Source organism: Ictidomys tridecemlineatus, chromosome 15 (assembly GCF_052094955.1).
Source record: "Ictidomys tridecemlineatus isolate mIctTri1 chromosome 15, mIctTri1.hap1, whole genome shotgun sequence".
Classification (NCBI taxonomy): domain Eukaryota; kingdom Metazoa; phylum Chordata; class Mammalia; order Rodentia; family Sciuridae; genus Ictidomys; species Ictidomys tridecemlineatus.
Genome location: NC_135491.1, coordinates 26,941,395 through 26,967,826, shown reverse-complemented (window position 1 = coordinate 26,967,826; position 26,432 = coordinate 26,941,395). Strand labels below are relative to the sequence as shown.

At 32.5% G+C, this 26,432-nt stretch overlaps 1 protein-coding gene across 3 annotated transcripts in view; it reads left to right on the top strand.

Moving 5' to 3' along the window:
• The window catches only part of Itfg1 (integrin alpha FG-GAP repeat containing 1), a 260,497-nt gene that overhangs the window by 90,161 nt on the left and 143,904 nt on the right, over nucleotides 1–26,432 (top strand). For all 3 annotated transcript variants that reach the window (XR_013430849.1, XM_005318147.5, XM_021721173.3), the window contains exons 7-8: nucleotides 37–98; nucleotides 6,710–6,791. Coding sequence is in view for 2 of the 3 variants with exons in the window: in XM_005318147.5 (XP_005318204.1) it covers nucleotides 37–98; nucleotides 6,710–6,791 (144 nt within the window). In the remaining variant the exon portion in view is untranslated. The remainder of the gene's footprint in view (nucleotides 1–36; nucleotides 99–6,709; nucleotides 6,792–26,432) is intronic.

Genomic DNA, 26,432 nt, shown 5'->3' with positions numbered 1-26,432 from the left:
CTGCAGAAATTTACATTTCTATTATTTTTCTTCCAGATTTATTCCTCACAACATTGTCTGCCTCTAGTTCCTTCCAGTTTGAGATATGGGAAAATTTGGTAAGAAATCTTTTCTTTGAAGCATTTTTAAATGATGGTTTTCAGTAAAGGCACACAATTTAGAAAATAAAATCAAAGTAATCACTTGGTTGGGTTGGTTTCAACAATAAATAGAACAACTTTAAGAGCCTTTTGGTTGCATTGCTGCATTCAAACTGCTGGATATTACTGAAGGAAATGATTCATTCAGCATCAGTTCCTCTGCAGGTTTTTAGGCATGACTGCCAATTAAACCAATCAGTCTACCCTAATGTGCATGTTAACAGGACCCCTGCTAGGCTGTCAGCTGTTGAAAGAAGTTACTGTTGTTTAATTTTTCAGCATGGTGGTTTATGAAGAAAATCCTTTTTAAAAGACTTATTTTTCCTCTTTGCCTTTAGGGTTTATATAAAGAAATAAGAACAACAGACACTAAACTTACTGCCAAGTTGGGTAGGATTAAGGAGTCTTTCTCAATAGGTTTTTACTTTTTAAAATTGTCAATGAAAAATTCCCAAACTGATGTGGCGTGATTTTATTTTTAGTTTGATGTAGATTAAATATTCCCAAACTGATGTGGAGTGATTTTATTTATTTTATTTATCCACCAAAATCTTAACATTTAATGTTAGACTGCACAATAGAAGACAGGATTTAAGGCCAATTAAAATGGGCTAACTCAGTGACATTTGTCACATATTGGTCAAGTATGATAACCTTCCTTTGTTCTATCGAAAAATCTGCTTCATAGAATGTTTGTGAAAATAAATGAAACATGTAGTATGTAAATGTATAAGTATATGTAAAGTACCCAGCACACAGTAGTCACTAATCAAATTTTAGTTTTAGATCTCTTAATTTCTCACCTAATTACTCCTGATTATCATTTATTTCATCCAAATTAAACTCATGGATTTTATGAAAACGCTGATAAAAATAATCAGTTCCAACAAAGATAAAACGTAGACTGTAGAAGGAGATTGATCATTAGCCATCTCTTAGAGCCTGGTCAGTGGGGTTGGTCATGACTTACATTTCTTCATAGGCAGAAACCAAGATGGGATTTGAAATTTATTTAGACAAGATCAGAACTTTTAACTGCTTCTAAACTAAGTAATAGATCCTTTTTTTATTTTAAACATGGCAAGGAAAAGTAAGAAAGACATCTAAACCTAAAAAGATTATCTTTATTTAATGTACTGCTTTAAAAACATGTACTTATATTTGTGTTTCTGATTATAGAAATATGGTTATTATTTTCTTCATGATTGTTACATTAAGACTCCTCTGCTGGGGGATATTTGTTTACAGATGGTCTTTCATTTCTACTTCAAATGAATCTTGAGATATTAGAAAGTGAGATATATATTTAATTAATTTGTATCTGGGGGGAAGGGCCTCGTTATAAATAAGTAGAATATGTATATAAAATTATGAAGCACTTTTAAATATCTGATTTAAAATTTCAGCCTAGACTCATCTTAAAGGTAATCAAGTGAAGCAACTCATTAGGAAAACAATCTTCATGAAGTGAATACATTTTGATTGGGATATTTTTTCCCTTTAATATTGTTTTTAAAGAAAATTAATAAATTGGCTATTGGATAATAGGACTAAGAATTGCTCTTTCTGTAATGTGTCTGAGTCAATGAATAATTGTTAAGGAAAATATTATTCAGATGCTTGTTGAAGATGGAAAGGGAGATTTTATTCAAGAGGACTGCTTATAATGGGGTTTTGTATTTACAAATACAACAAGAACAACAAAAACACTTTCTATCCCAGGAGCAGAGATTACAAATTTTTGTGAGAGTGGCATAATTTCTTTGCTAAACTCCCCTAATAGAATTCTAGCTGAAAATAGGCCAGAATGATTAGATTTTAACTAGGGTATTCTAACTAAATTGACTTAGTAGCATCCTTGCTAAAACTAAAGTTTACAAGGATAGAGATGGAAGCCTAAGTTTGGGCTGAAAATAGATCTCAGAAGAGCCTATCAAAAGTTGGGGCAAAGATAGAATCTATGTCAGTCCCCAATTAACAATAATCAAGTCAGTAAAGATCTTATATGACCATTTTTAATGAGAAACTGGTCAAACTCTGTACAATAGCATTCCAACTGACCAAAAAGAACTCAAACCTATAAAACTATATTGGTTAGTAGAAGTATAAGAGTTGCAAGAAATCTCTTGTAGAGTGTCAATTGTGTGCAAAGCCACATGGTACTGCTGTTCTGGAAGACACAGAAGTAAACAGAGCCTATGAGATATGAGTATGAAGACTATATAAGAAGTATAAGAAGTACAAACCTCATGCTATAGGAGTAACACAGAAGGATGTCCTTCTGACCTCCCCAGGATTATCAGTGAAGGCTTCAAAAAGGATATGGCATTTGCAATGGCTAGTACAAAGGAATAGGATTTTAGTGATGGGAAATAAGAAAGAAAGAGGAAGAAATAGGCAAGAAAGTGCATAGGAAACATGGGATACATTCACAGAGTAGCAAGTGGCTGGTTTGGGCCTCAATATGAAAGAGATGTTGGAAGTTAAGATTAGAAAAATTTATTTAAACAAAACATTAAAAGCCCAATTTCTAAACTAAGTAATTTGGTCTTTTAAGAAACTATTAAATAATTTAAGACTGAGGGTCAAATAAATGGAGCTTTCACTATTTCAATTAACCTTGAAACTTCATATCAAATCAGTTGTCATGGAATGTCTGGAGGTAGGGAGATAACTCAGATGGGATTCACAATAACCTGGGAAAGAAGTGAGTGATTAAAGTGTTGGGAATGGTGAAGAAAGGGCAGATAGGAGAAGAAAGGATGACCAATAACACAATGATAACTTGTGTTTTGTTCTGATGACTTATAAAAATATAAAAAGTAAAAGAAGTGTCTAATTTGGGGTAGGAACAAATATTTTAGAATAGAAACATGTCAAGCAAGTAGTTGAAAATGTGAAAATGAAATTCAAGGAAAAATGTAGATAAGTGTCATAGGAAAAGAATTAAGAAGAATGGCAAAGCCTGAGTCTTTAACATCTGTTATGTTCAGAATTTTTCAACTTTGACATTATTGCAACTTTGTCATGGAAAGGTAGCCTTTACATTGTAGGTTGTCTGGTAGTATTCCTGGCCTCTACGCACTAGATGTTAATAGCCTTCCCAGTTGTAACAATAAAAAATATCTGCAGACATTGACAAATGTTTTTCAGAGAGGGAGGTGGGGGTAAAATCACACTGGTTGAGAACCACTGCTTTATGTGAATAAAGATAGGGATACATAGTAGTTAATACATTTTGCTTCCTGATCATTTTTTAATATTATGAATATAGCAGTTTTAACACTAAATGCTAAAATATTCAGGCCAGAACACTGACAGACATCAATGAAAAGGATACTTGTTACAGCGTAGCACTAATGGTTGCAATGCAAGCTGAAAATGGCAGAATGTGTTCCTTATCAACAGCAGTGGGTTAGCTTCTTCAGTGGTGGTGGCAGTTATGGTAGCAGAATATTTCCACTACTAATATCAGTTTATGTTAACTAAATACATTTTGTATGATAGCAACTTTAGATGGATGATCTCATTTGTCCTCTGAGATGGTAGAGAGAAAACTTGTAAAAATACATTGAGGAGTTAAGTCAACTGATGCTTATAGAAGAATAAACTTTTTCAGGCCTCAAGTCAAACAAGGAGTAGAACTAGGAGTTGAAGTAGGAAATGTGTCTCTAAAACATCTATCCTGAAATTGTTGCATAATAATTTCAGAAACTAAATAGACCAAAGAAAAAAATAAGGATATAGCTTTAGGAGAACCGCTAGTGAGTTGGCCCAATTTTAGACTGCAGTAAAGGCCAGTGGGAACACCATAGCAAAGAATGAGGCAAACCACAGAGTAGGTGAGTCTGTGAAAAAAATGTCTGTCAGATCATAAGTATAGGACTGCTATTATAAAAATAACTTCCGGTTGTGTGATATATTTTTTAATGCTTCCTTTTCTGTTGTTAATTTGGCCCTGTCTAGAGTCCTGCAATTAGACAGCACATATGTCCCATTCTGATAATGAGGAAACAAAACACAGTTTAGTAAATGTCAATCATATCAATGAAAGCAAGACTGGAACCCCATATCATCTAAACTCAAGTCTAATGTTCTTTCGACCATATTATTCTGTTTTCAATATAGGTTCAGAATGAAAAAGAAACCTCATGTTTGTCTTCCTACATTAAATAGCTGTGGCAGTTTCATCTTTGAAATTAAGTACAGTCATGCTCCACTTTGAAATGTGTTATCTAATGAGGGCAATAACATATGGATGAAACAGTTTATTAAATCATTTTCATCAAATAATAAATAAGTAATTGACACTAATCTGGATGGATTCAGTTATACATTTTCACTGGCAACTGGAATGAAGAAAAATAGTGGTTGTGATAGAAAATTCATCTAAATTAAATTATTGTCTTTTCCCCAACTATGTCAATATATAATGTGTTCTGCATATACTTAACTTTGGACAGTATGTGTTCTCTTTCTCCATTAATTAGAAGCAAGTATTGCTTTTCTTATATCAATGCTCACTGCGAATATGGCATGTTAGACATAGGATCCTATTACTAGATAATTGTCAATGTTTCTCAATAGAGATGAATCATGAGGATATACTCACAAAATTTCACAGACCTTCACTAGAGTAATTCATTCACTTATCAATATATTCAATTGATATTCATATTTCATATAATGCTAATTTTTTAAGAGAGTTGTTTTCAGCCTTTCAAGAAATATTGTATCCACACAGTATACAATGCTGTGATCTTTCTAAAATGCAAGAGCAATTAATACACCAGTCAGAAATTTAGCAACTTTTGGGCTAGGGATGTGGCTCAAACGATAACGTGCTCACCTGGCATGTGCAGGGCTCTGGGTTTGATCCTCAGCACCACATAAAAATAAAATAAAGATGTTGTGTCCACCGAAAACTAAAAAATAAATATTTTTTAAAAATCTCTCTCTCCCTCCCTCCCTCCCTCTCTCTCCCCCCTCTAAAAAAAGAAAAAGAAAGAAAGAAATTTAGCAACTTTAACACAATATCCCTAATGCAGTCTTAGGCTGTAGTAAGGACTAGAGAGGAAACCTGAAGTTTATACACCTCTGTAAATAAAATGTCTACAGAAAAATCATTTTAAAAGTATAGTAGATATTTAGATAAAGGTGGGATAAACATGTTTCTGTGTATTGATAATGGAGTTTTAAAATAATTGGAAGATTGCCTGGCACAGGACAAATCTTACTCCTTCTGCTCAAGCATTTGATTTTCATGTTTTCATTATACCAGTATCTTTCTCTGTAAAGGTCAGAAATGATTTCTTAACAAACTGACTTTCAGATTTATAATATCCTTAGAGGAATAAAAAAGGAAAAACTTTCAAATATATAGACATCCTATGTATGATTTAGAAATCAGAGTCAATATATCAGTGAATGGAGATTTTTAGTGGTAAGAGAACTCTTTATAAAATTAAGAGCTCAATCAGGCACCTTGGTACTGAAGCAGCTCAGAAGGCTGAAGCAGCAGGATTGCAAATTTGAGGCCAGACTCTAGAACTTAGTGAGATCCTGTCTCAAAATTTGAAAATAAAAGTAAAAAAAGGCCTGGTGATGTAGCTCCATAATAAAGCACCCCAAAGTTCAATCCTAGTACCTAAAGGCAGGGGGGACAAAAGGGGGGGGAGCTCAGAATTCTAAATTGAATGTTTTGTTAAAAACAAAACAATAGAACGGAAAGGAAATAATTTTTTAAATATTCTTTTTTAGTTGTATTTGGACACAATAAGTTTATTTTATTTATTTATTTATTTGTATGTGGTGCTGAGAATCGTACCCAGCGCCTCTCATGTGCTAGGCAAGCACCTACTGCTGAGTCACAACCCCAGCCCCAGGAAACAATTTTTAATGCATATTATGTTTGGAAGTCAGATGTGTACCATTTCATTTTGGAAAAAGTTATTGAAACAAAGGGTCTCTAATGAGTTCTGTTTACTATAGGTGACAGCATAGTACAATGTCAGGCGTTGTAATACTTTTCATTATTACATAAACTTAAGTTGATCTTGGATTGGCCCATTATGGATCAATAGAATTCTTCTCTCATCTGAACAGCTTTTCTTAAGTATACCTGACTGAATTTTATTACCATAAATTCTGTAAAATAGATTTTAAAATTTCCTGTTTCCTTCTACCACTATGTTACCTTTAGAAATTCTTTATCCGACTTACATCAGTCTCCTAACTGGTAGTTTTATGCTTATATATATTTTTAATGCCTTCCACAGTACTTGAAATTAGAATACACTCATTATGTTTGAAATTATGATGATTATTTGGTAAAGGGTATTATACCAGAATTGATAGCAAAAAAAAGTAATCCAGATTCATACTTTCTTATAATGGTTCTTTTGTTTCGTAATAAGTGATAAAAGTGGACAGGAGATTGTTGATTGATTTTAGTGTAATATGACAGAAGTCTTAGCTTTTTTCGCTGCTTTAATTTAAAATGCTTTGTTTCACCCTTGACAGTTGAGTGTATTATGATGATCTAATTCAAAGTTTTCTGACTTTTACAGGGTGGGAACTTCTCTGTCCAAAATATACTTACAAAACCTCAAAATATGGTGGTAGTTGGACAGTCAGCATTCGCAGACTTTGGTAAGATTGTTTTTGCCTTTCAGATTTCCCTCCCTATTTCTGACTTAGTCATGTTATTCCTTTGTTTTTTTTTTATTTTTATTTTTATTTTTTTTATTGTTGGTCGTTCAAAACATTACATAGTTCTTAATATATCATATTTCCCATTTTGATTCAAGTGGGATAACAACAAATAACTTCAGTTTTTTCTAGAACTATTGTAGATTTAAAAGATACCTATTCTGAAGTACAGTATGGCATATGGTTACTTCCTTGATAATGAGGAATTTTTGGCTTATGTGTTTTTAAAATAGTTTGAACTTGATCTTCTTTGTAGGAATGACATGCAAAACAAGAAAATATACTGAAACTTTTCTAAACAATAATTAGAAATTACTATAATTAGGAATGGGAATTATGAATTTTCATATACACATTGAGTATTCCTTACTCCAAATGCTTAGGACAAGGAGTGTTTCATATTTTTGGATTTTTTCATATTTTAGAATATTTACACATGTATAATGACATATCTTGAGAATGGGGCCTCAGTGAAAATAAAGTTCATTTCTATTTCATATATACCTCATGTATATAGCCTAGAAATAATTTTATAGAATGCAACTAGTGTGCCTGCATTTTGATGCCAACCCATGACATGAATTCATGTGTGGAATTTTCTACTTGTGTCATCATGTTGGCACTCAAGAATTTTCAGATTGTGGAGCATTTCAGATTTTCAGTTTACAGATATTCAACCTCTATATCCATAATATGAAACAAACAAAATTAAGTTAACCTGAACTATTAAAACTTGAATATTTAAAAACACTTTTAGTTACATATTAATTCTAAGGAATAACAATTTCTAAGATTTCAGGTTTCATAAGATTCTATGTAGTTAATCAAGTTCACATTGATTAGGAACTTCTGAAACATATGATTCCTTTCATTATTTGTTAGAGTTACTGTAAAAGGATTTTTGTATTAAATGGGAAAGACTTCTACATGACCACCACCTAAAAAGTGTCCCTAGCTCACTCTCATCCTGTTGTTCCTTCAGTTTGCTAACAAACACCACAGCCTGTTCCTCAAAAGATGATGACATGTCACCATCCCAGAGACCTCAGTTTCCTCACTTATAGCATGAAAATGAAAATGATATCCACCTTCAAGTCTATTATAAATAACACAGTATGAGTAAAGCTCATAGCACGAGTATAAGAAATTTTAATCTTTTTATTGGATTTACCTATCTTTTGTTGCTGCTACTTGAATGATTAAATCGATTTGATGTTCAGTGTCATGGAAATACACTGAACCACTGAACAAGGCAGCTAAAGCAGGAGATTTGACAATGTTATGTGGTGGATATTTCCATAGTATGAAAATGATGAACTGTATTTTAGCTGTATTTCATTGAGTATTACTTTAGTTTGGAGTAAATTTCTTGAGCCTGGTTTATGGTTTTTATTGAAAATAGTCAATAAAATAGTCAATAAAACAATGAAATTAATGTTTTTAAAGTTTACTGATTAATTTGGTTAGCTTTATTAATAACAGATGCCTTTGAGAGTGATCCTCTATGAAAAAATAAAAAGCATATATGTACTGTATAATTCTCTAGGATTTCACAGACCTCCTGGACCCCCTAATCCCCTAGTTAAAAACCTCCAAATTAAACTTGTATGTATTATGATTGTGTTTATATCATAAATTGTTCTGCTTTGTAACAAAAATTATGAGTAGGTTCAATTTAAATTTTTTGTTTTGATAATCATAAATGTGGACATTTACATATTAGTATTAAGACATGCATAGTCAAAGTAAAAAACCTAAATATTTCTTCCCTCTTTTCAAAAACTTTTTGTATCAGTAAACCTTTAATAACTACTTGACAATGCCTTTTAAAGGTGTGTTTTTAGTTGGAGATTGCCAAAAATACTACTAATGAGTCCAAAAAAGCAGATGGCATTGAATAAGGTTATGAATATTAATATATTGAAATATGCATTTTTCTATGAAAAGTATGTTTGAATACATCTGTGAATTGCATTCTGCCCTTCATCTTCTACTACACCTACTCCCTTTAAAACAAGCTGAGGGAAGGGACTGACAGCCAAGAAGTCAACATGATTTCAGAAATTCTCATGTTTGAATAAATGATATAGGTAACAGGAAGAAGCCTGGATCAAAGAAGAGTATTCCAAGTATTTCCATTCAAACAATGATTTCAAGATTACTTGTCTTTTTAAAAAGGGGGGAAGATATATAAACAGTGGGTTATATTACTTTTACTCCCTGTTTTCCCTATTTTCTGTTGTTGCATTAATAGTAAATTACAGAAGAGTAATAGTCAAGAGTGGTAATAAAGAAACCAAAATAGGTATTTATTACCCTGTAAATTTTTAAATGTTAGAATTTTTATAAGAGATTTTCTAAACTCCTGTTAAATTGTTTCTATCTTCTGATTTCCATTAACAACTCCTTTAGAAAAAGTTGTGTGGTTTCTCAAGGTCATCAACTCCTGCAAGTAAGATTACAAAAATTGGGCCTCTATTATGCTTTAAATATTCTACTGAACACCATGCAAGGAAGCTGATATTTTTAAGTTAAGGTCCTTGCCTTTAAGAATTTATAATCTAAGATGTGAAGGCGATCTAGCTGTGTCTTCTGTCACCTCCGTGGATGGCCAGAGTTGATTTGGCTTATCTGGCTGGCTAGGCAGGTGACCTCTTCCTCCCTCACTTCTCAATGTATGTCCCTTCCAAAGTTGCACGCACTATCGAAGAAGATGACCTTCCCCCATAAAGGAGGATCATTCTTTGGTCAAGAGTATATGAGTAGCTGTGCTCCTCTGCTAGAATCTCCAAATAAGATCTCAAGAAATTTATAATCTAGTTGGGAAGATAAAAGACAAATATGTACAAAAATAAAAAGCTGAGGCAAAAAGATTTGAAATTCAAGGTCAGCCTCACCAACTGAGTGAGGCACTAAGTAACTTAGCAAGACCCTGTCTCAAAATAAAAAGGGTTGGGAATGTAGTTCAGTTTTCAAGGCTCTTGAGTTTAATCCCTAGAATAAGAAAGAAAGAAAGAGAGAAAGTGAGTGTGGGTGGTTAGGAGGGAGGGAGGCAGGGAAGGAGGGAGGATGAGAGGGAGGGCCGGATATATATAGGAGGAAAAAAAAGACCGTTTTTCATTGTTAATTATGAAATTAATGCCACAGGAAAAATTCAACCCAAGTATGTGGTAATATAGATCATTCTAGACTGAGAAAGAATAGGAAAGCCTCATGAAATAATTTTGGACTGGACTTGAAAGCATCTCTAAGGTTTATCTAAATTTATAGTGATGTGAAATGGCATGGTTAGTAAATGCTAAAAACATTTTGGCTTGAATAGAGTTTCTATAAAAATGTAGAAAGATACAAATGAATTGTGAACACATTTGGATTATCAGGTAAGTAACAGGTAAACAAATGTTGATTTTATTTTTTAGAAGTAATGAGAAGTAGTAACAATTTCAAACAGCTCTTTGTTAATAACTTTTTTTATTAACTTCAGGAAATAAAGTTGAGTTGAGATCTTTTGATCTGGAGGGATATGCATAAAGTAATGTTTCTTGGGTATGAAATTAGAGTTCAAGGAAGTTTATAAAAATCTCTGAGGTGCCTTTTATTTCAAAAGAGAGTAAGGTTGAAACAGTTTTAAGATACAGTTTTAAGATATTTTCTAGGATGGAAACCAGTCAGGAGACAGGTCAGGGAATGAGGTGGTGAGAGCTTGAGCCACAACTACATCAATAAATAGACTGATGGGCATAAGAAACTTAACAAAGAATGAATCAGTAAATTGCTGATTGGTTTGACCCTAGAGAGGATAAAAAAGAAAACACTGTGTGAATAATTAAGAGAATGATTCTACTATTCATAAAGACAGGTAAATCAGGACTATTCATAAAGACAGGTAAATCAGGGGAGAAAGCTAGATTGGATATTAAGATAGTTATCATATTAATCATGATGATAAGACAACAGAGCTGGAAGACTATATAGCCAACCTAAATGGAATAAAACCAAAGCAGGTTGGAGAATCCTCCAAGAGTCTAGCGGTCAAGACCTGCATGAGCCCTCCAAAAAAGGAAATATATATGAGAGGGCTAAGGATAGTAAAAAGGAATGCTAAAGAGGTAGTCAGAAACCATTGACAGATACTAAAATGTGATGCAAGATGATGACACTGAGGGCCTGCTAAACCAACAGTTTAGCAGGCCCTCAGTGTCACAAAAGTCACAAAATTTCATTTCACTGCTAACTCATGTATCAGATCATCACAAGATCTGATACTTTCTTCTACCATTTACAGAAGTTGGAGAAGTCCTTGAGCCAGAGAAGTCACCCAATAAATAGCAGCTCTTACTGGCTACTAGACAAAGTGCTAGGTCCTTATCCTCATGCTTGGAAGATCTGCAACACATAAATGCTTCTGTTAGCTAAGAGGTCATTAAGGAGTGTATATCTTTGAGGAGACGTGTTTTATGTCTCTTCCCTTTACACAATATATTAGGCTCAGAATATCAAATTCAAAAATTTCTTTTAATCAGTTGTTTGTCATAAATTATATAGGACAAAAATCAATAGAATTAAGGTGTATTTTTCTGTTAAAAAAAAAAAAGGTACATAAGACCAAACTTGGAGAAAATGTGTTGAAGTTTTTGTTTTTTTGTTTTTTTAGATACTTTTTTAGTTGCGGATGGACACAATATCTTTATTTATTTTTATATGGTACTGAGGATCGAACCCAGTATCTCACACATGCAAGGCAAGCACTCTATCACTGAGTTACAACCCCAGCCCCATGTGTTGATGTTTTTTACTATTTGCAATCCCACGTATAGTTGGGGGGTGGGAACCCTTCCAAACTACAGGAAAATCAAACATTATACAGGATGTTAGGATTATCTATAGATTAGATCATTTGAAATATAATGTTTAAATTTATATATTCCATTCCAGTGCTAACTGATGTATCAGATCATCACAAAATCTGATATTTTCTTCTTCAAGAAAGAGTACCAGGCATGATACTAGAGACTCAGAATTGTCAATCAGATCTATAAACAGTACTGTGATGAACGGTGGACCTAATGAAAACAGAAAAATTTGTCATCCATCAAATTTATTAATATATTGGAGGATATGAAACGACTTAAAGGCATTGTCATTGATGGTTGAGAGCAAATCTAATTCAGTTGTGCATAGCACAGTAAATAATCAATGAAGTTATGTTATGAAGTCTTCATAATGCCTGGTACAAATTTAAATGTTAATTTCAAATTAACCATGAAATGTTTACTTCAAAACAATACTTTATAGCAATTATACTCCCTTTGTTTTAAATTAGGTATACTGAATAACAGTCTGATAAATTGTTTCTTAATATCTCTTGATCTAGAAGTAAAAGTAAATCAAATAAGCCATATACTAAGATTTAAATTTTATATTTAGTCTGTATGCTAATTGGATCTGAATGTTAATATTCTGTCTTACAAATTAAAAATCAAATACCTTCAATTAGATGAGTGATATTATATCTAAAAAAGCTATATAGGTGAAAGGTCTAGATGTTATGCTTTCTGGATTTGGTCTTATGTCAGTCATTTATGGTTGCTTTTTATTCCAAAGTCCTAAATTAATAGTGGACTTTTACTTATTTATTTTGTATAGTTGAAAATTGACTGTTTTGTTAAGTGCCCTTATCATTTTTTATTATTGTTTTTGCTTTAAAAGGACACTAAACTCCAGTTAGAATCATCAATAAAACAAAACAAAACAAAAAAATGTGTGGAGTTTCAGGTACTCTCTCTTAAATGTACTATCATATAACTTTTACCACCAGTCAGAATTTATCAAGTAAACACAAATGCAGACTATTTAGTATGTGAAATATGAACAAATGGTATATAGGGATTAGGTTCAAGGAATCTGAAATATAATACTTTTGCCATCTTTGAATGAATTGTGTGGTACAGACATCAATTCAATTAGAGTTCAATGTATATATTCTTTAAAATAGTATTTTTGTCAGTTTTTCTTCCATTTAGTTTTCTTCCTGTTTTGTAATGAAAGATTTATGCTATATATAAGTATTCAAAAAATAATTTTTGAGTGCCTATTATTTGGACAAGCCCTGTTTTAGATGTTTGGCATATAGCTAAACTCTTTCATGGAGTTTAAATTCTATAGAAGGAGAAAAGACAAAAAACAAGCAAATTAGTAAGGGATTTTTAGAAAGTGTTAAGAGCTTTCAGGAAATAAAGCAATGCCCTGCGATAGAAAGTTGATAAGAATTTATGTAGCTGGTTGAAGGTCACATTTGACCAGAAAGTTGAGCTTTCAGCTATTATACAAGATCTTAGGGGGGAGGATGCTCCATGCAGAGGGAACACCCTAAGGGAAGGTTCTGAGGACAAATATTCAATAGGGAAAAAAAAATGAAAGCAGCCCCTTAGTAAGACCTTTTATGACTTTGAGAACCAAGGTAGGGAGTTTAGATTTCATCTAAATGTAATTGGAAGTTTGGAGGAGGTTAATTAAGAGAACTTGCAATTAACCAGGCAAAGACTATGAATAAGTTAGACCAGGGCAATTATCAGGAAATGGAGAGAAGCAGTCTTATTTAGGTATAATGAAGACAGAATTGCCAGGACATGTTGAAGGATTTGATGTTGTAAGAGTAAAAGAAAAATCAAAGGTGACCTAGATTTTGATTGTTCTAGATTGACTATCTAGATGGCATCACCTTTCAATAAGGTATAAAAGGAGCAGAAAGAAGGATTTTATAGTTCTAATAAATAATAGTTCTGTTTTGAACAGTTAGCTTGGAGATGTCTGTTAGATACTAAAACAAGATACAAGCAGGAGAGAAGCTCTGGAGTGACCGTTCTGATACCAGCATATCCTTCTTTAACTACCTTTTAGAAGATTGACAATAAATAATGGATAAATAAAAGAAAGAGTATAATTCAAAGCATCTTATTTTTTTTACTAAAGTAACTCTTCAGCCACACTGACCTTTTTGGTGTTCTTCAAATAGTTCCTTTTTGAGGCATTTGCCATTGCTCATCCCTCCACATAGAATCCTGTCCTCCAAGTATTCCTCATGGCTTACTCCCTCACCACCTTCTCATTTTGTTAAAATGTCACCCTCTCCTGGAGGCCTTTCTTGGCTGCTTTGTTAAAATTGTAAGCCCTACCATCAGGACTCTTTACTCCTTTCCCCTCATTTTCTTTATAACATTTATCACCATCTGACATAGTATGCATTCTTCTCATGTACCCTCGATAGAATGTATTCCATTGGTGTACTTTCTTTATTATTCTCTCTCAAGCACAGAGTAGTGCCAGTTACACTGTACATACTGACTAAATAATTTTGAATGAACTATTTAATTAAATGGGGGAAAACCTTCTCATTGATATAAATCATTGGTTTTTGAAAACAGAAACAAAATTTAGGACATCTTAAGTACCTTCAACTAGAATCCTAAATGAAAACTTCTGTCATTCACGTGATGAAGACTAATATATTGAGACTTTTGCTTATTTTGATTGAAGTTAAGTGATTAAACTAAAAATTGTTCTGAATCTCACTAAAGTAGATGGATGCTGATTTCAGTAGAAAACATCCTGGAGCCTTAAAACATATAACTCTCATATTTATATCTTCTTTTTTATTTTTCCTAGTTCTTGAATTCTGACCAGTGAACAACAGCATGTATTACCTACAGTATGTTATTATTTAACATTTAAATAAACAACTAGTTAAACAGGTTTTTAATATCCTTTTGTATTCTTATAGTGCCAATTTTATTTTCACATGAAAAAAATTAAAGGTAACCAGTTTAAACACTTATCTTTGTGCCACCAAGAAAAAACATTTTTGGTAAAATTGAAATATTTTAAGTGCATACAGTTCTGTACAACACTTAAATTGATTAGATGTTCTTAGAGTGTTCTACTAACATTCACAGTGCTCTTTCAAACAAATAATAAATCCAATTCATGAGTATTCCCTTTCCATTCCTCGTCATTGTGATTATTGCAAGATAGTGGTTGTCATGGCAAAAGTCCCTGAGTTTCTATTTTGTAGGAGAGACATAGGTGAGGCATTTATCATGGTGACTCATGAATGCAAGATGTGATAAATTCTTTGAATACTTTTTGATTGGAAATAGTAATTTATATAAAAATTATAAAATTGCTACCGAAGAGTCTTGATTATATACATATTCAGCATTTAACATCACCTTTTAAAATACATAAATATGAGGAAAAACTAGAACCATAGGTCCCTGAACCCTTTATGTATATAGTGAATTATTGCTTGTCTTGATGAGAGTATTCTTTGTAAAGCTATACCTCTGACATTGTAGTTTCAAAACTGTACTGTGCATTTAATTTTTAATGCTGCATTGCATTATGAATGTGTAATTAGCCCTTTCAATATTTAAAGTACATAAAACTCCATAGGATAATGTTATATATTATATTGTTACATTATTGTATTTTAATGGGTGGCATTTTCAGTACTTTCTAATAGAATCTATGACTTAATTGGGACTTTTGTCATTCTAAGTCTAATTAGTAGAATGGATCTGTGATAAGTGGAGCTTCCCATAAAACTTCCCTATTAACTTCCCATGCATTATTTGATTGCCACAGTACTGTGGAAGTGATTGTTTCAGATACCTTGCCTATTCATAGATCTTACAGATACATATATCTGGAAAGGTAGCGAAATTTATTTCTCTCCGGCACATGCACCTAAGGGGAATTCTCTGCTATCAGTCAGAAGCCTGAGAATACATTATGAAGAGCCTTTTCTAAATATCCTCTATTTTTCAAACAACTCTGGCTTCCATTTTGACCCCTTTTCTTTCATCTATAGCTCTGCATTTTTCCTCCTAGGTAAATACCCCATCAATTGATAAAATCACAGTTGTATTTCTTGTATGTAAATAGGTGTATAGCTCCTCTGTGCTTAATCTTCACTCCCTAAAGAGTTAAGTGATGAATTAGGTAAGTAGATGGGGGTTAGATAGATGATACATAATGAATGGAGGATGAATGGATGAAAGTGAATGTCTTTTGTCCAGAGTAATCCTTTCCTTAGCAACTTTCACAAAGTAATTCCATTTCCTGTCTGTTCTGTAACAGACAGTTCCCTTTTATTCCCACAGAGTCAAATGGACATTGTCTGTACTTAACCTCCTGTCATCACATTACCTCATCTAACTAACATATTTTTAATTTCATCAATAGGAAGGTTTATGTCTTTTTATATCAATAACATCAAAAGGATTTAGGGGATTAGTATATTGCAAATATTTGTTTACTTCAAATTACTTTAAAATACTTGTTTTATGTCAAGAACCATTTTATAAGAGGTATTTTGCTTAACCAAGCATAGTGGTGGACATCAATAGTCCCAGCCACTATAGGCTGAGGTAGGAGATTCACTTGAGCTGCAGAATTCAAGACCAGCCTGGGCAACATAATAAGGAAAAAAATTGAAAATATTGTATATTTTTATCAAGTATCCTTCAAGGCCTCTCTGAGATGAACAATATTATTTATTCTCATTTTTCAATGGAGTAAAAGGGATTCAGAGAGGTTAAGAAACTTGCCCAAGGTCATACAGCTTGGAAAGAATTGGTAGAGGTGGGAAATGACCTTGGGCCCTGTCTCATAAGCTGTATTCTTAAATGCTGTGTACCCCTTCTTCTACGTTACTTATTAAAATGCATGACCATCCTCATCGATTGCACCATTTCACTTAATTTTAAACCATATAATATTTTGATAGTAAATCTTTTCATTCTACTCCTTACATTTTCTGATGGCTTTTCTCTTATTATTTTTAGAATTTTTATACTATGTAACCATTCTCCCAAGTCATCCATTCCAAAAAACAATTATGTGTATGTGTAATTCTGTATCTACAAATTCTAGAGAAAAATCAAAGCCAAGTGGTGGTGACTCGATGCCAGCTCCCCCACCATTGCTTCCTTCCCTTCTCCTCTGAAATTGTCTATTTTATTTTTTGTGATACTATTTTTCTATTTTCATTATAGTACTTTATATATTTTTAATAATAAAATTTGATGTTGACTTATGAAAAAACAAGCAATGATGATTTTAATACAAAATTCACTAAATATTGATGTATCTTTAGGTTAGATAAGGTAGTGTTTGCAGAATATGCCTTTATCGAGTATAACAAATTTCAAGTTATTACAAGAGTAAAATCACTTGACTATTATGTTCAGATGAGAGGCATTTTTTAGAAATAAGCTCCTGGATCTCTCTTTGTGGATTTCAATTTTCCCCCTACTCCAGTTGTTTAAAATTATAGCCACATATTAGTATTTTTCAGTCACTTTTCAAAGCTGTGATCATTTCTAAATTGTGATCCATCATTTGGGACCAGGATCTTTCTGTAGTCAAATACTTTCTTTATTAAGTATTCAGGAATAAATATAAAAGTTCTTCATGTCCACTCCCACTTAATATTTCTTAAATTTAAAAAAATGATCTCACTACACTATTGATTTCTTTTCCATTTTTCTCCTTTGATTTAGGAGTCTGCATATGAAGACTTATTTTCTCCATCCTGTATGTCAATTAAGTGCTTTTTTCATTTCTTATGGTCTTTTCAAAATAAACCCAAAGTTATTAAAGCAATGACATAATTTATGATTTTAAAGATAATAGAGAATATGAATTTAGTAGATCACACCTTAAGACACTTCAAAATAAACCACCAACCTATTAAAAGTTTTTGAAGGCTTGTAAAATATATTTTTTTATTTTAAAGAATAACATATTTTATTTTAAATCTATTACCAATGAAGCATAGGAGTTAGACTGTTTTCTTAAAGATTTGTCATATACTTTTGATTCATATAGATCCAGATTGAAATTCTAGCTCTCCTAGAATTTCAATTATTATTATTAATGAAGCTTATACTTATTCAGCATGGATTAAGTATGAGGCATTCAAGCACCTAAATATAATTGTATTTTATGTTCACCAAATCCAAGTTATAGCAACTCCATGTTGTACATGAGAAAAGAATCAGAACATGCCTTGTGGTGTGTTGTTATAAACTGGACATAAAAGTATTATAATGTAGTAACTGTAGAAATCAGATTCTCACCCTTGCCCAAGATTTTTGACTTTTTGATTATTTGTGGTACTCCATTTGTTTACTAATATTCAAAAATGTTTTTACATTGACTGCACTACTTGTCATGTACATTCCCTGAAGTATGATTCTTTATCCCATAGCTAATGTTTTGGCAGAGATTTTATTGAATATCAGGAATTAAAACAAACAGATAAACAAACAACCACCTCTCCCATTCTTTACAGACTAGCTTTGTGCTAAGGCACTCTTAAGCACTTGCCCTAAATCGAGGGAGCAGCCCAAGAGGAAAGCTCAGGATTTTTTCACGTCTATTTTGAGCATGCATCTTACCTAGATGTGCATGTGTTTATCTAAATCCTTCCCACCTTATATAGGAGCTTTTTTTTTTCATAATTGAGATTTTACTGGTTGTGGAGGATTAGAACATAAACATTTCATTTTGTATACAGTTCTTAAGTAAGTTATGAAAATTTGCAAAGCTATGTGTTATGATTCTTTTTTAAACAATTATTCTGGTTAATTTCCAGCTAGAATTTGGAGGCAAATTTTTCTTAAGTACAAGTGTCTTCAACTTTGATAAGCATTTGCTTAAACATCCTAATATCCCAAAGAATCTCTCTCAATTTTTCCTGTAGTGCCTTCAATGGCCACTTGCATGTTTTAATCCATAAATCTTTTGCTCAAGCATCTGCAGGCCTTGCAGGGTTTTTTCATAGACTAAGTTCAAAGTTCAAATTTAAGGTGAAATAGACAGCACCTTGAGTCCGTTTTCAAGATAGTCCCTAGACAGGCTAGAACAGACATATACTATTACTTGTGAATAAGGTCTGCTTTTTTGCCTCAGAATCCAGTGACTTGGGAAGTTACTGCTTTAACACTGCTACCACATCAGAAGTAGGCACAGGGGCAAGGGCAAGTAAAAAAGCTACACAAATTTCACATGTGTGAGTGTATATGTTTGTGTCTGTGAATAGGAGTGTGTGTGTTTGGTTTGCCAGACTAAAACCCAGTCCTCACACATTGAACAAAGTCCTATACATGCTGAGTTTTCATTTTCAAGTTGCCTTTTTTCTTGAGGCAGAATTTGATTGGTTGCTATCAACCTTTGGCAGTTTCCAGAGTTCTGACAAAGTTGTTTTCTGTCATTTTCTGCTTGTTTATTCAATGTGCCTGTGAGGGAACCAGAGCCTGGAGCTACCTATTCTACAATTTTGCTGACATCATTTGATCCACTTTTTGTCTCTGTAGTTTTCCCAATTTTAGAAGTTTTATATAAACAGAATCATATAACACTTCTGCCTTGTAGCTAGCATCATGTTTTTAAGGTTCATTCATGTTGTAATGTGTATTAGTAATTTTTTTTCCTTTTTATTGCTGAACAGTGTTCCATTATATGAGAATACCACATTTTATTTATCTGTCACTCATTTATGGCTGTTTTAGACTATTCCCAGTTTGAGACTATTATGAATAATTCTGCTATGAACATGTGCTTAAAAGGGTTTTTGGGGGGCTGGGGATGTGGCTCAGGCGGTAGCGCGCTCGCCTGGCATGCGCGGGGCGCTGGGTTCGATCCTCAGCACCACATAAAAATAAAGATGTTATGTCCACCGAAAACTAAAAAAATATATATATAAAAAAATTTTTTTAAAAGGGGTTTTTTGTTTATTCATCTATGATAACTTGGAATGGAATTATCAGATCCATATGATAGGTATATACAAAATTTCACAATTGCTAAACTGTGGAACCAACGTAGATGATTTTGTTTATTCTTCTGTAATAACTGGGAATGGAATTATCAGATCCATATGAAAGGTGTATACTTAGTTTTTATAAAGCTGCTAAACTATTTTCCAAAGTGACTATATCATGTTATGTTACTATCAGTAATATATGTGGATTCTACTTTTTCTACATCCTTGTCAACAATGATATTATCATTCTGTTGGATGTGTAGTGGTATCTTTCTGTTCCTGTTATTTGCATCTTCCTTATGATTTATAATACTGAGCATTTTTTCTTATGTTTTTTCAAATGCTTTGTCATTTGTAGAATTTCTGTAGTGAAATTTCTATTCTTTGTCCATTTCTTAAAAAATTCATTGGTTGTCATCTTATTAACTCGAAGAACTTCATATATTCTCAATATAAATCCCGTAGCATGTATATGATTTTTAAATATTTTATTCCAGTCTGTGGCTTGTCTTTTCATTTTAATTTGTTATATATGACAACAGAATACATTACAATTCATATTACACATATAGAGCACAATTTTTCATATCTCTGGTTGTACAATACACAAAATAGAGTCACACCATTTGTGTCTTCATACATGTTCTTAGAGTAATGATGTTCATCTCATTCCACTGTCTTTCCTATTTCCCATGCCTCCTTCCTCTCCCTCCCCTTTGCCCTATCTAGAGTTCATCTAATCCTCTCATTATGAACTGACCCCATTATGAATCAGCATCCTTAAATCAGAGGAAACAGTCAGCATTTGGTTTTTGGGGATTAGCTAACTTCACTTAGCATTATATTCTCCAACTCCATTTATTTACCTGCAAGTGCCATGATTTTATTCTCTTTTAGTGCTGAATAATATTCCATTGTGTATATATACCACATTTTCTTTATCCATTCATCTACTGAAGAGCATCTACGTTGGTTCCACAGTTTAGCAATTGTGAATTGTGCTGGAGTAAACATTGATGTGGCTGTAGTATGCTATTTGTAAGTCCTTTGGTTATAGACCAAGGAGTAGGATAGCTGGGTCAATTGGTGGTTCCATTCCCAGTTTTCCAAGGATTCTCCATAAAGCAGAAATATCCAATTTTTAAGAAGTCATGTTTATCAAATTTTGCTTTTGTAAATATATATATACATATATATTACTATATATATATATATATATATATGTATATTTATTTATACCAGGGATTGAACTCAGGGGTACTCAACCACTGAGCCAAATCTCCATCCCGTTTTTGTATTTTGTTTAGAGTTTACTTACAATCCTCTTTCCTCACCCTTTCAAGCCACTGGGATTCCAGGTGTGCCATCACACCTGGCTGTAACGCTATAAATTATGTTTTCAATTTTATATCTAAGAAATCTTCGACTACCAACTTAAGAATAGGAAGATTTATTCCTATTTTTTTCTTTAAGTTTTCTAATTTTTAGCTTCTTAGGTCTATAATCTGTTTTGCATTAATTTTAAGTAAGTTCTTGATAATTATGTGTTATCAAAAAGATTTTTTATACTCAGCCACTGACTTAGAGCATTTATCATCTTAATTATCTGTGTGTACTGATAGTATTATCATAAAATTTGACCTAAGAAATTAGATTTACAATAACTGATAATGGTTTGCTATACCTTGAAATAAAGCACAAAAATTTCTTGGTTGTCAGAGTTGAAATTATATAATCCAAAGTGGCAGTATTATAACCCAACTGCTAGTTCTATGCTCACCACATAAAGATACTAAGTTTTGCCTTAGAAGATTATAGATTTAAATATTTACAGAGATGTAGACATTGTATTACTTGCCCTAAGATTTTTTTAAGGTTCTTTGAACCTAGATTTAAGTGTTTGTTTAGTACAACCTGATATACATTCTATAACTTTAACTCATCCTATTGGAAAATAACATCATTTTATCAAGAAACTAACAAAATTCACTCCTGTATTAAGGACAAAATATTAGTAAGTTTCCTTATACTTAGCAAAAATCAGTGATTAACTAAATCAAATGGAATACAACTGACAATTTTTTCACCTACTATTTCACTACATTCCTACTGATGAACCAGTATAACAATATGTTAAGTGATATATTTTAAATGCCTTTGTGCATATTAGTAAGATATTTTTTAATGTACAATGAAGTCAAGTATAGGTTGATACCACAATTCACTAAATTCCCACTGTTGTATTTTTCAACATTTAATATTGCTTAATAAACACCTATTTGGTGATAAAGAATACATATTTGCTTTCCTGCTTGATGACCAAGGTAGAAGAAGGTCAATTTCTTACAGCAAGAAAGAGGCCTTGTATCCTTGCTCCTTGTTTTGTGTATTAGAAGACTGACCATAATGAATTACAGCAGCTTGTGTGTTGTTCTGAAGCCAGATAGTTCTTGGCATGCCTTCTATCTCTACCATATACTAACTTCTATCTCTATTACCTACTAACTTTCTGAAATTACTTATGAAAAGTACTTGACAATTTATATTATTGATCATTTGATACTAATAAACTTTCTTAACTGAAAATTTTTACAGCAAATGTTTACTCTTTATCCCTGATCTGATTAACTCAAAATGAGGTTAAAAGTCATATTTCAGGATGTATTGTCCAGTAGTGACCATTCCCTTTCAACCCAGAGAAGAGTCATATTCCTTAGCTATTTGATTAGATCTCTAATTCTGGAAAAACCCTTCAGAAATGCTTGTTGATTTCAGTCATGGAAGAAGACAACTTTGGATAGTGAAATCAGTCTTTTGCCTGCCCCTTAATGGCTTTTTGCCAGGTGGTTAATATTACCAAACTTTAATGTCCTTATCTTTCAAATAAGAATATTATTTGCTTTATTGTTTTCATAAAAATTAAATACAATTGCATATACAAAGGAACCTCTGCCAAGAATTAGTGGTTGTTCAGGAATTACTGATTGCATTCCCCTATCCCAGCATGTGTATATCTAAATAGGAAAAAATTTATAATCGCAGCATTAAGCATTGTATATTTATTAACATAAAGGTAACTGTATGTCTAGGGCTGGGGTTGTTGCTCAGCAGTAGAGCACTCAACTAGTACGTGTGAGGCCCTGGGTTCGATCCTCAGCACTACATAAAAATAAAATAAAGGTATTCTGTCTAACTACAACTAAAAATAAATATTTTTTTAAAAAGATAACTGCATGTCTAGATGTTTCCCCCTTTTTTAATTCAGTGCTTATGAACACAATTAAAATGTTTCTAAATATTATACTAAATGATGTTTCAATTATTTTATAAATGAATAACCCCTTAAATTGTTCTTGTACCTTCCAATAAACTGCTGCTCTAATGCAGAAGTTAGTTCAAAAGGCTGACATCAGTAATTCTAATGTTGTGCTGTGATTTATGTCTACCTAATTGAATAATTACTTGGTTCTGGCCATCTCTAAATAAAGCTTGCCTGGTTGAATGAACAGCTAGCTAGTCTTGATTCTCCCTCTTTATGAGATCCTGAGCCAATGGTTTAACTTTTCTGGGCCTCAGTATTCTATAAAATGATAAAGGACATTATTTCTTAGGCCCTTTATAGTTCAAACATTGTATCATTTGATATTAGTGAGAAATTAACCTAGTTATTGCTGATTATTAAATTCTGTTAACTGATTATTTAAAATAGATCAGTAACTAGAAAAGTATGAATAAAACAAGTGCATTAAAAAAACATTTGAGAAGGATTATTAGTTAGAACATTTACCTTTAGGAGCTAGGAAATTTAGAAGTCACAGAAAATTCACAGAATTTTCTGGGCATCTTGCTTGTGAATATAGCAACTTCATTATGTTCCCCATTGTCTTTTGAAAAGGATCCATAATAAAGTTTTTAATCATGAAAATGTATACATTATGAGATAAATGGAGTATTATTATTAGCTGTTTTATCATTCCCAACCTTCTGACAAAAAGTTCACAACCACTCAGTGGAAAAAGAATTTAGCCTGAGCTCATAAAAGGCAACATTGAGCCAGACATAGGGTTTTTGTTAACATTATGAAGAAAGAAACCTACTTCTTCTTAAAGAGAAGATGCTTTCTTTCCTATTCCCATCTCCCACTTCCCTTCATTCCCCTTTGTCTAATCCAATGAACTTCTATGCTTATACCTAAAGAACTTAATATCATCATACTGCAGTGACAAAGCCACATCTATGTTTTTAGCAGCTCAATTTACAATAGCCAAGTTAAGGAAACAACAATGGAATATTACTCTGCTATAAAGAAGAATGAAATTATGATATTTGTTGGTTAAGTTGAAAGAACTGAAAACTATCATGCTATATGCATTAAGCCAATCCTCCCCCCCCCAAAAAAAAAAAAAAGGCAAATGTTCTCTATCATATGTGGATGCTAACCCGTAACAAAGAAGGAAGGGTAGGGAGGGGAAGTAGAAGTTCATCGTATTGTAACTTGTCTGTATTCACATATGAATACACAACCAGTGTAACTCCACATCATGTTCAACCACAAGAATGGGATCAAAATTGTAATTGGTTGCACCTCATGTATGTATAATGTGTCAAAATATGCCCTACTGTCATGTATATCTAAATATAAATAATTTTTTAAAAGATACTTTGAAACAAACAAAAAGTCAAGGTATTAAGAAATGCGAATTTGATATCCTAATAACTTACAGTGTATTGAAAAATTATGCATTTGGTTTCATAGTTGATCTAAAATACCTGCAAGTGCAAATAACTGCAATTGTGAAGTGATTTTAAAATATCTGTATTCTGACAAAAAATGCTAATTAACTCATTCATTGTACAACCAAACTAAAAACATCTAAAATACTTATACAGGTATTTTACAAAATCATAAGCAAAGTGCTCATTTAGTTTTCAAAATAATATTTTAAACTATTTTTTATAATTTCTGAAATTTGCTACTTTTATAATACTTTTAAATTAGCCTATGTTCATGAAAATATTGCTGGATATTAAAGGATCTCAAAGGTGTCTTCCAAAGATAGGCATTCAATAATAGTTGAGTACAGGCAGAAACTTTAGGATAACCTTGTTCACAGTTATTATTAACATCCATTTTAATGAGAGCCATTTTGGGCTTTCTTTGCTGGTAACACTCTCCTTCTTTCTGTGGACAAGAAACTTAAGAGGCTGTAGCTTAGCTCTGCTGGTTTGGAGTGGTGACTCCCTTATGTTTAAGCAATTGTCTTTGGAGCTGGGGATATAGCTCAGTTGATAGAGTGCTTGCTTAGCATGCTCAAGGCCCTGGGTTTAATCCCCAGCACCATCAAAAGAAAAAAAAAAAGCACTGTCTTTGACATTGTATAAGCATTTGACATCTTTTAAGTATTCATCATCCTAACAACAAAGTACTGGTTATTAAACTCTTAGGTACCAAGAACTATGAAAAGGACAGTGACTGAGAATATGGGAAACAAGTTGCCTAAGGTTGTATTCTGATTCTGCCTTTGACTAACTCTGGGGTTATGGGCAAGGTACTTAACCTCTTTTTACCTCTGTTTCTTTAGATAAATGCAGATGATAGTATCAGATGATAACACAAAAAAGTTATTGTGAAGATTAAAGAAGATGATGCAACTAAAAGAACTTATGAAGTGTTTTTCACATAGTAAATACATAAAGAGTACTTACTCATATCCTACTCATCATCATCATCATTTAATCTTTACAAGAAAATATTGAGATACTTGTGAACTTTACAAGTAAAAGAAACTGATGCTAGAATAGTAAATACCTTGCCTAAGCCCATACTGCAAGCAAATAATAGCTCATATTTGCATTCAGGTCCTTCTGATGCACGTAAGCCCATGCTCTTAAAATATACCATGACCTTTTTTGGAAGTAGAATCTTGATAGCATTTTAGAATGTCATACATGGAATCTATACTTCTCATTTTGTGGATGGAAAAACTGAATTAGCCCAGCACCCTAGTTATAAAGCAATCCTGAAAGCAAAATCTTTCCCAGTGTCCTTTTTATTACACCAAGCATGTCTGCATTTCTTGAGAATTCTTTGAAACAGCTTAAATGACACACATTTTGATTCTCTTCTTCTGCCCAGATATAAAATACTAGATTATTGGCATTTAATTAAGGCTTTGTATAAAGATTTCATTCTTAAAAATACTGATTTTACTTGGACTGTTATTTTTTACTTTCTCATCCTTGTCAAAATAAGAGTTTGAGACATTATGCTGCCCATTTGCTTGCATGTGGATTTTCATGCTTAAATATATTTCTGTTCTTTTCATCTTTGGCCTTATTTTGGATGTAGAATTTTATGAATGGAGACTATTAGTCCCGTTTCCCTCCTCTACAGAGTAGGTATGAATAAATATGTAAAGCAAAAAAATGGATTTTGTTTTAGTTTGTTTCTTTGTAGAATTCAGATTATGGGTTTGAGTTAGCTAGTAATTTGGTTATAATAGGTTATTTAATAGTAGGATTAGAAACCTTTGGGAGGAAAAATTCTAATCTCTTTTGCTTAAGTGAGCTAATCTTAAAATGATCCCCCAGAATTTCCTTTTAAATTGAGAGTACTCCAAAATAAATAGGTAAAGTAATACTATTTAAATAGCACTCTGCTCTGTGGAAAAAAGGAACATTTAAAGTAAACTAATCAGTAGTATAAAAGTACATTTACTACTGAGATATATCCACAGCCCTTTTTATTTTAT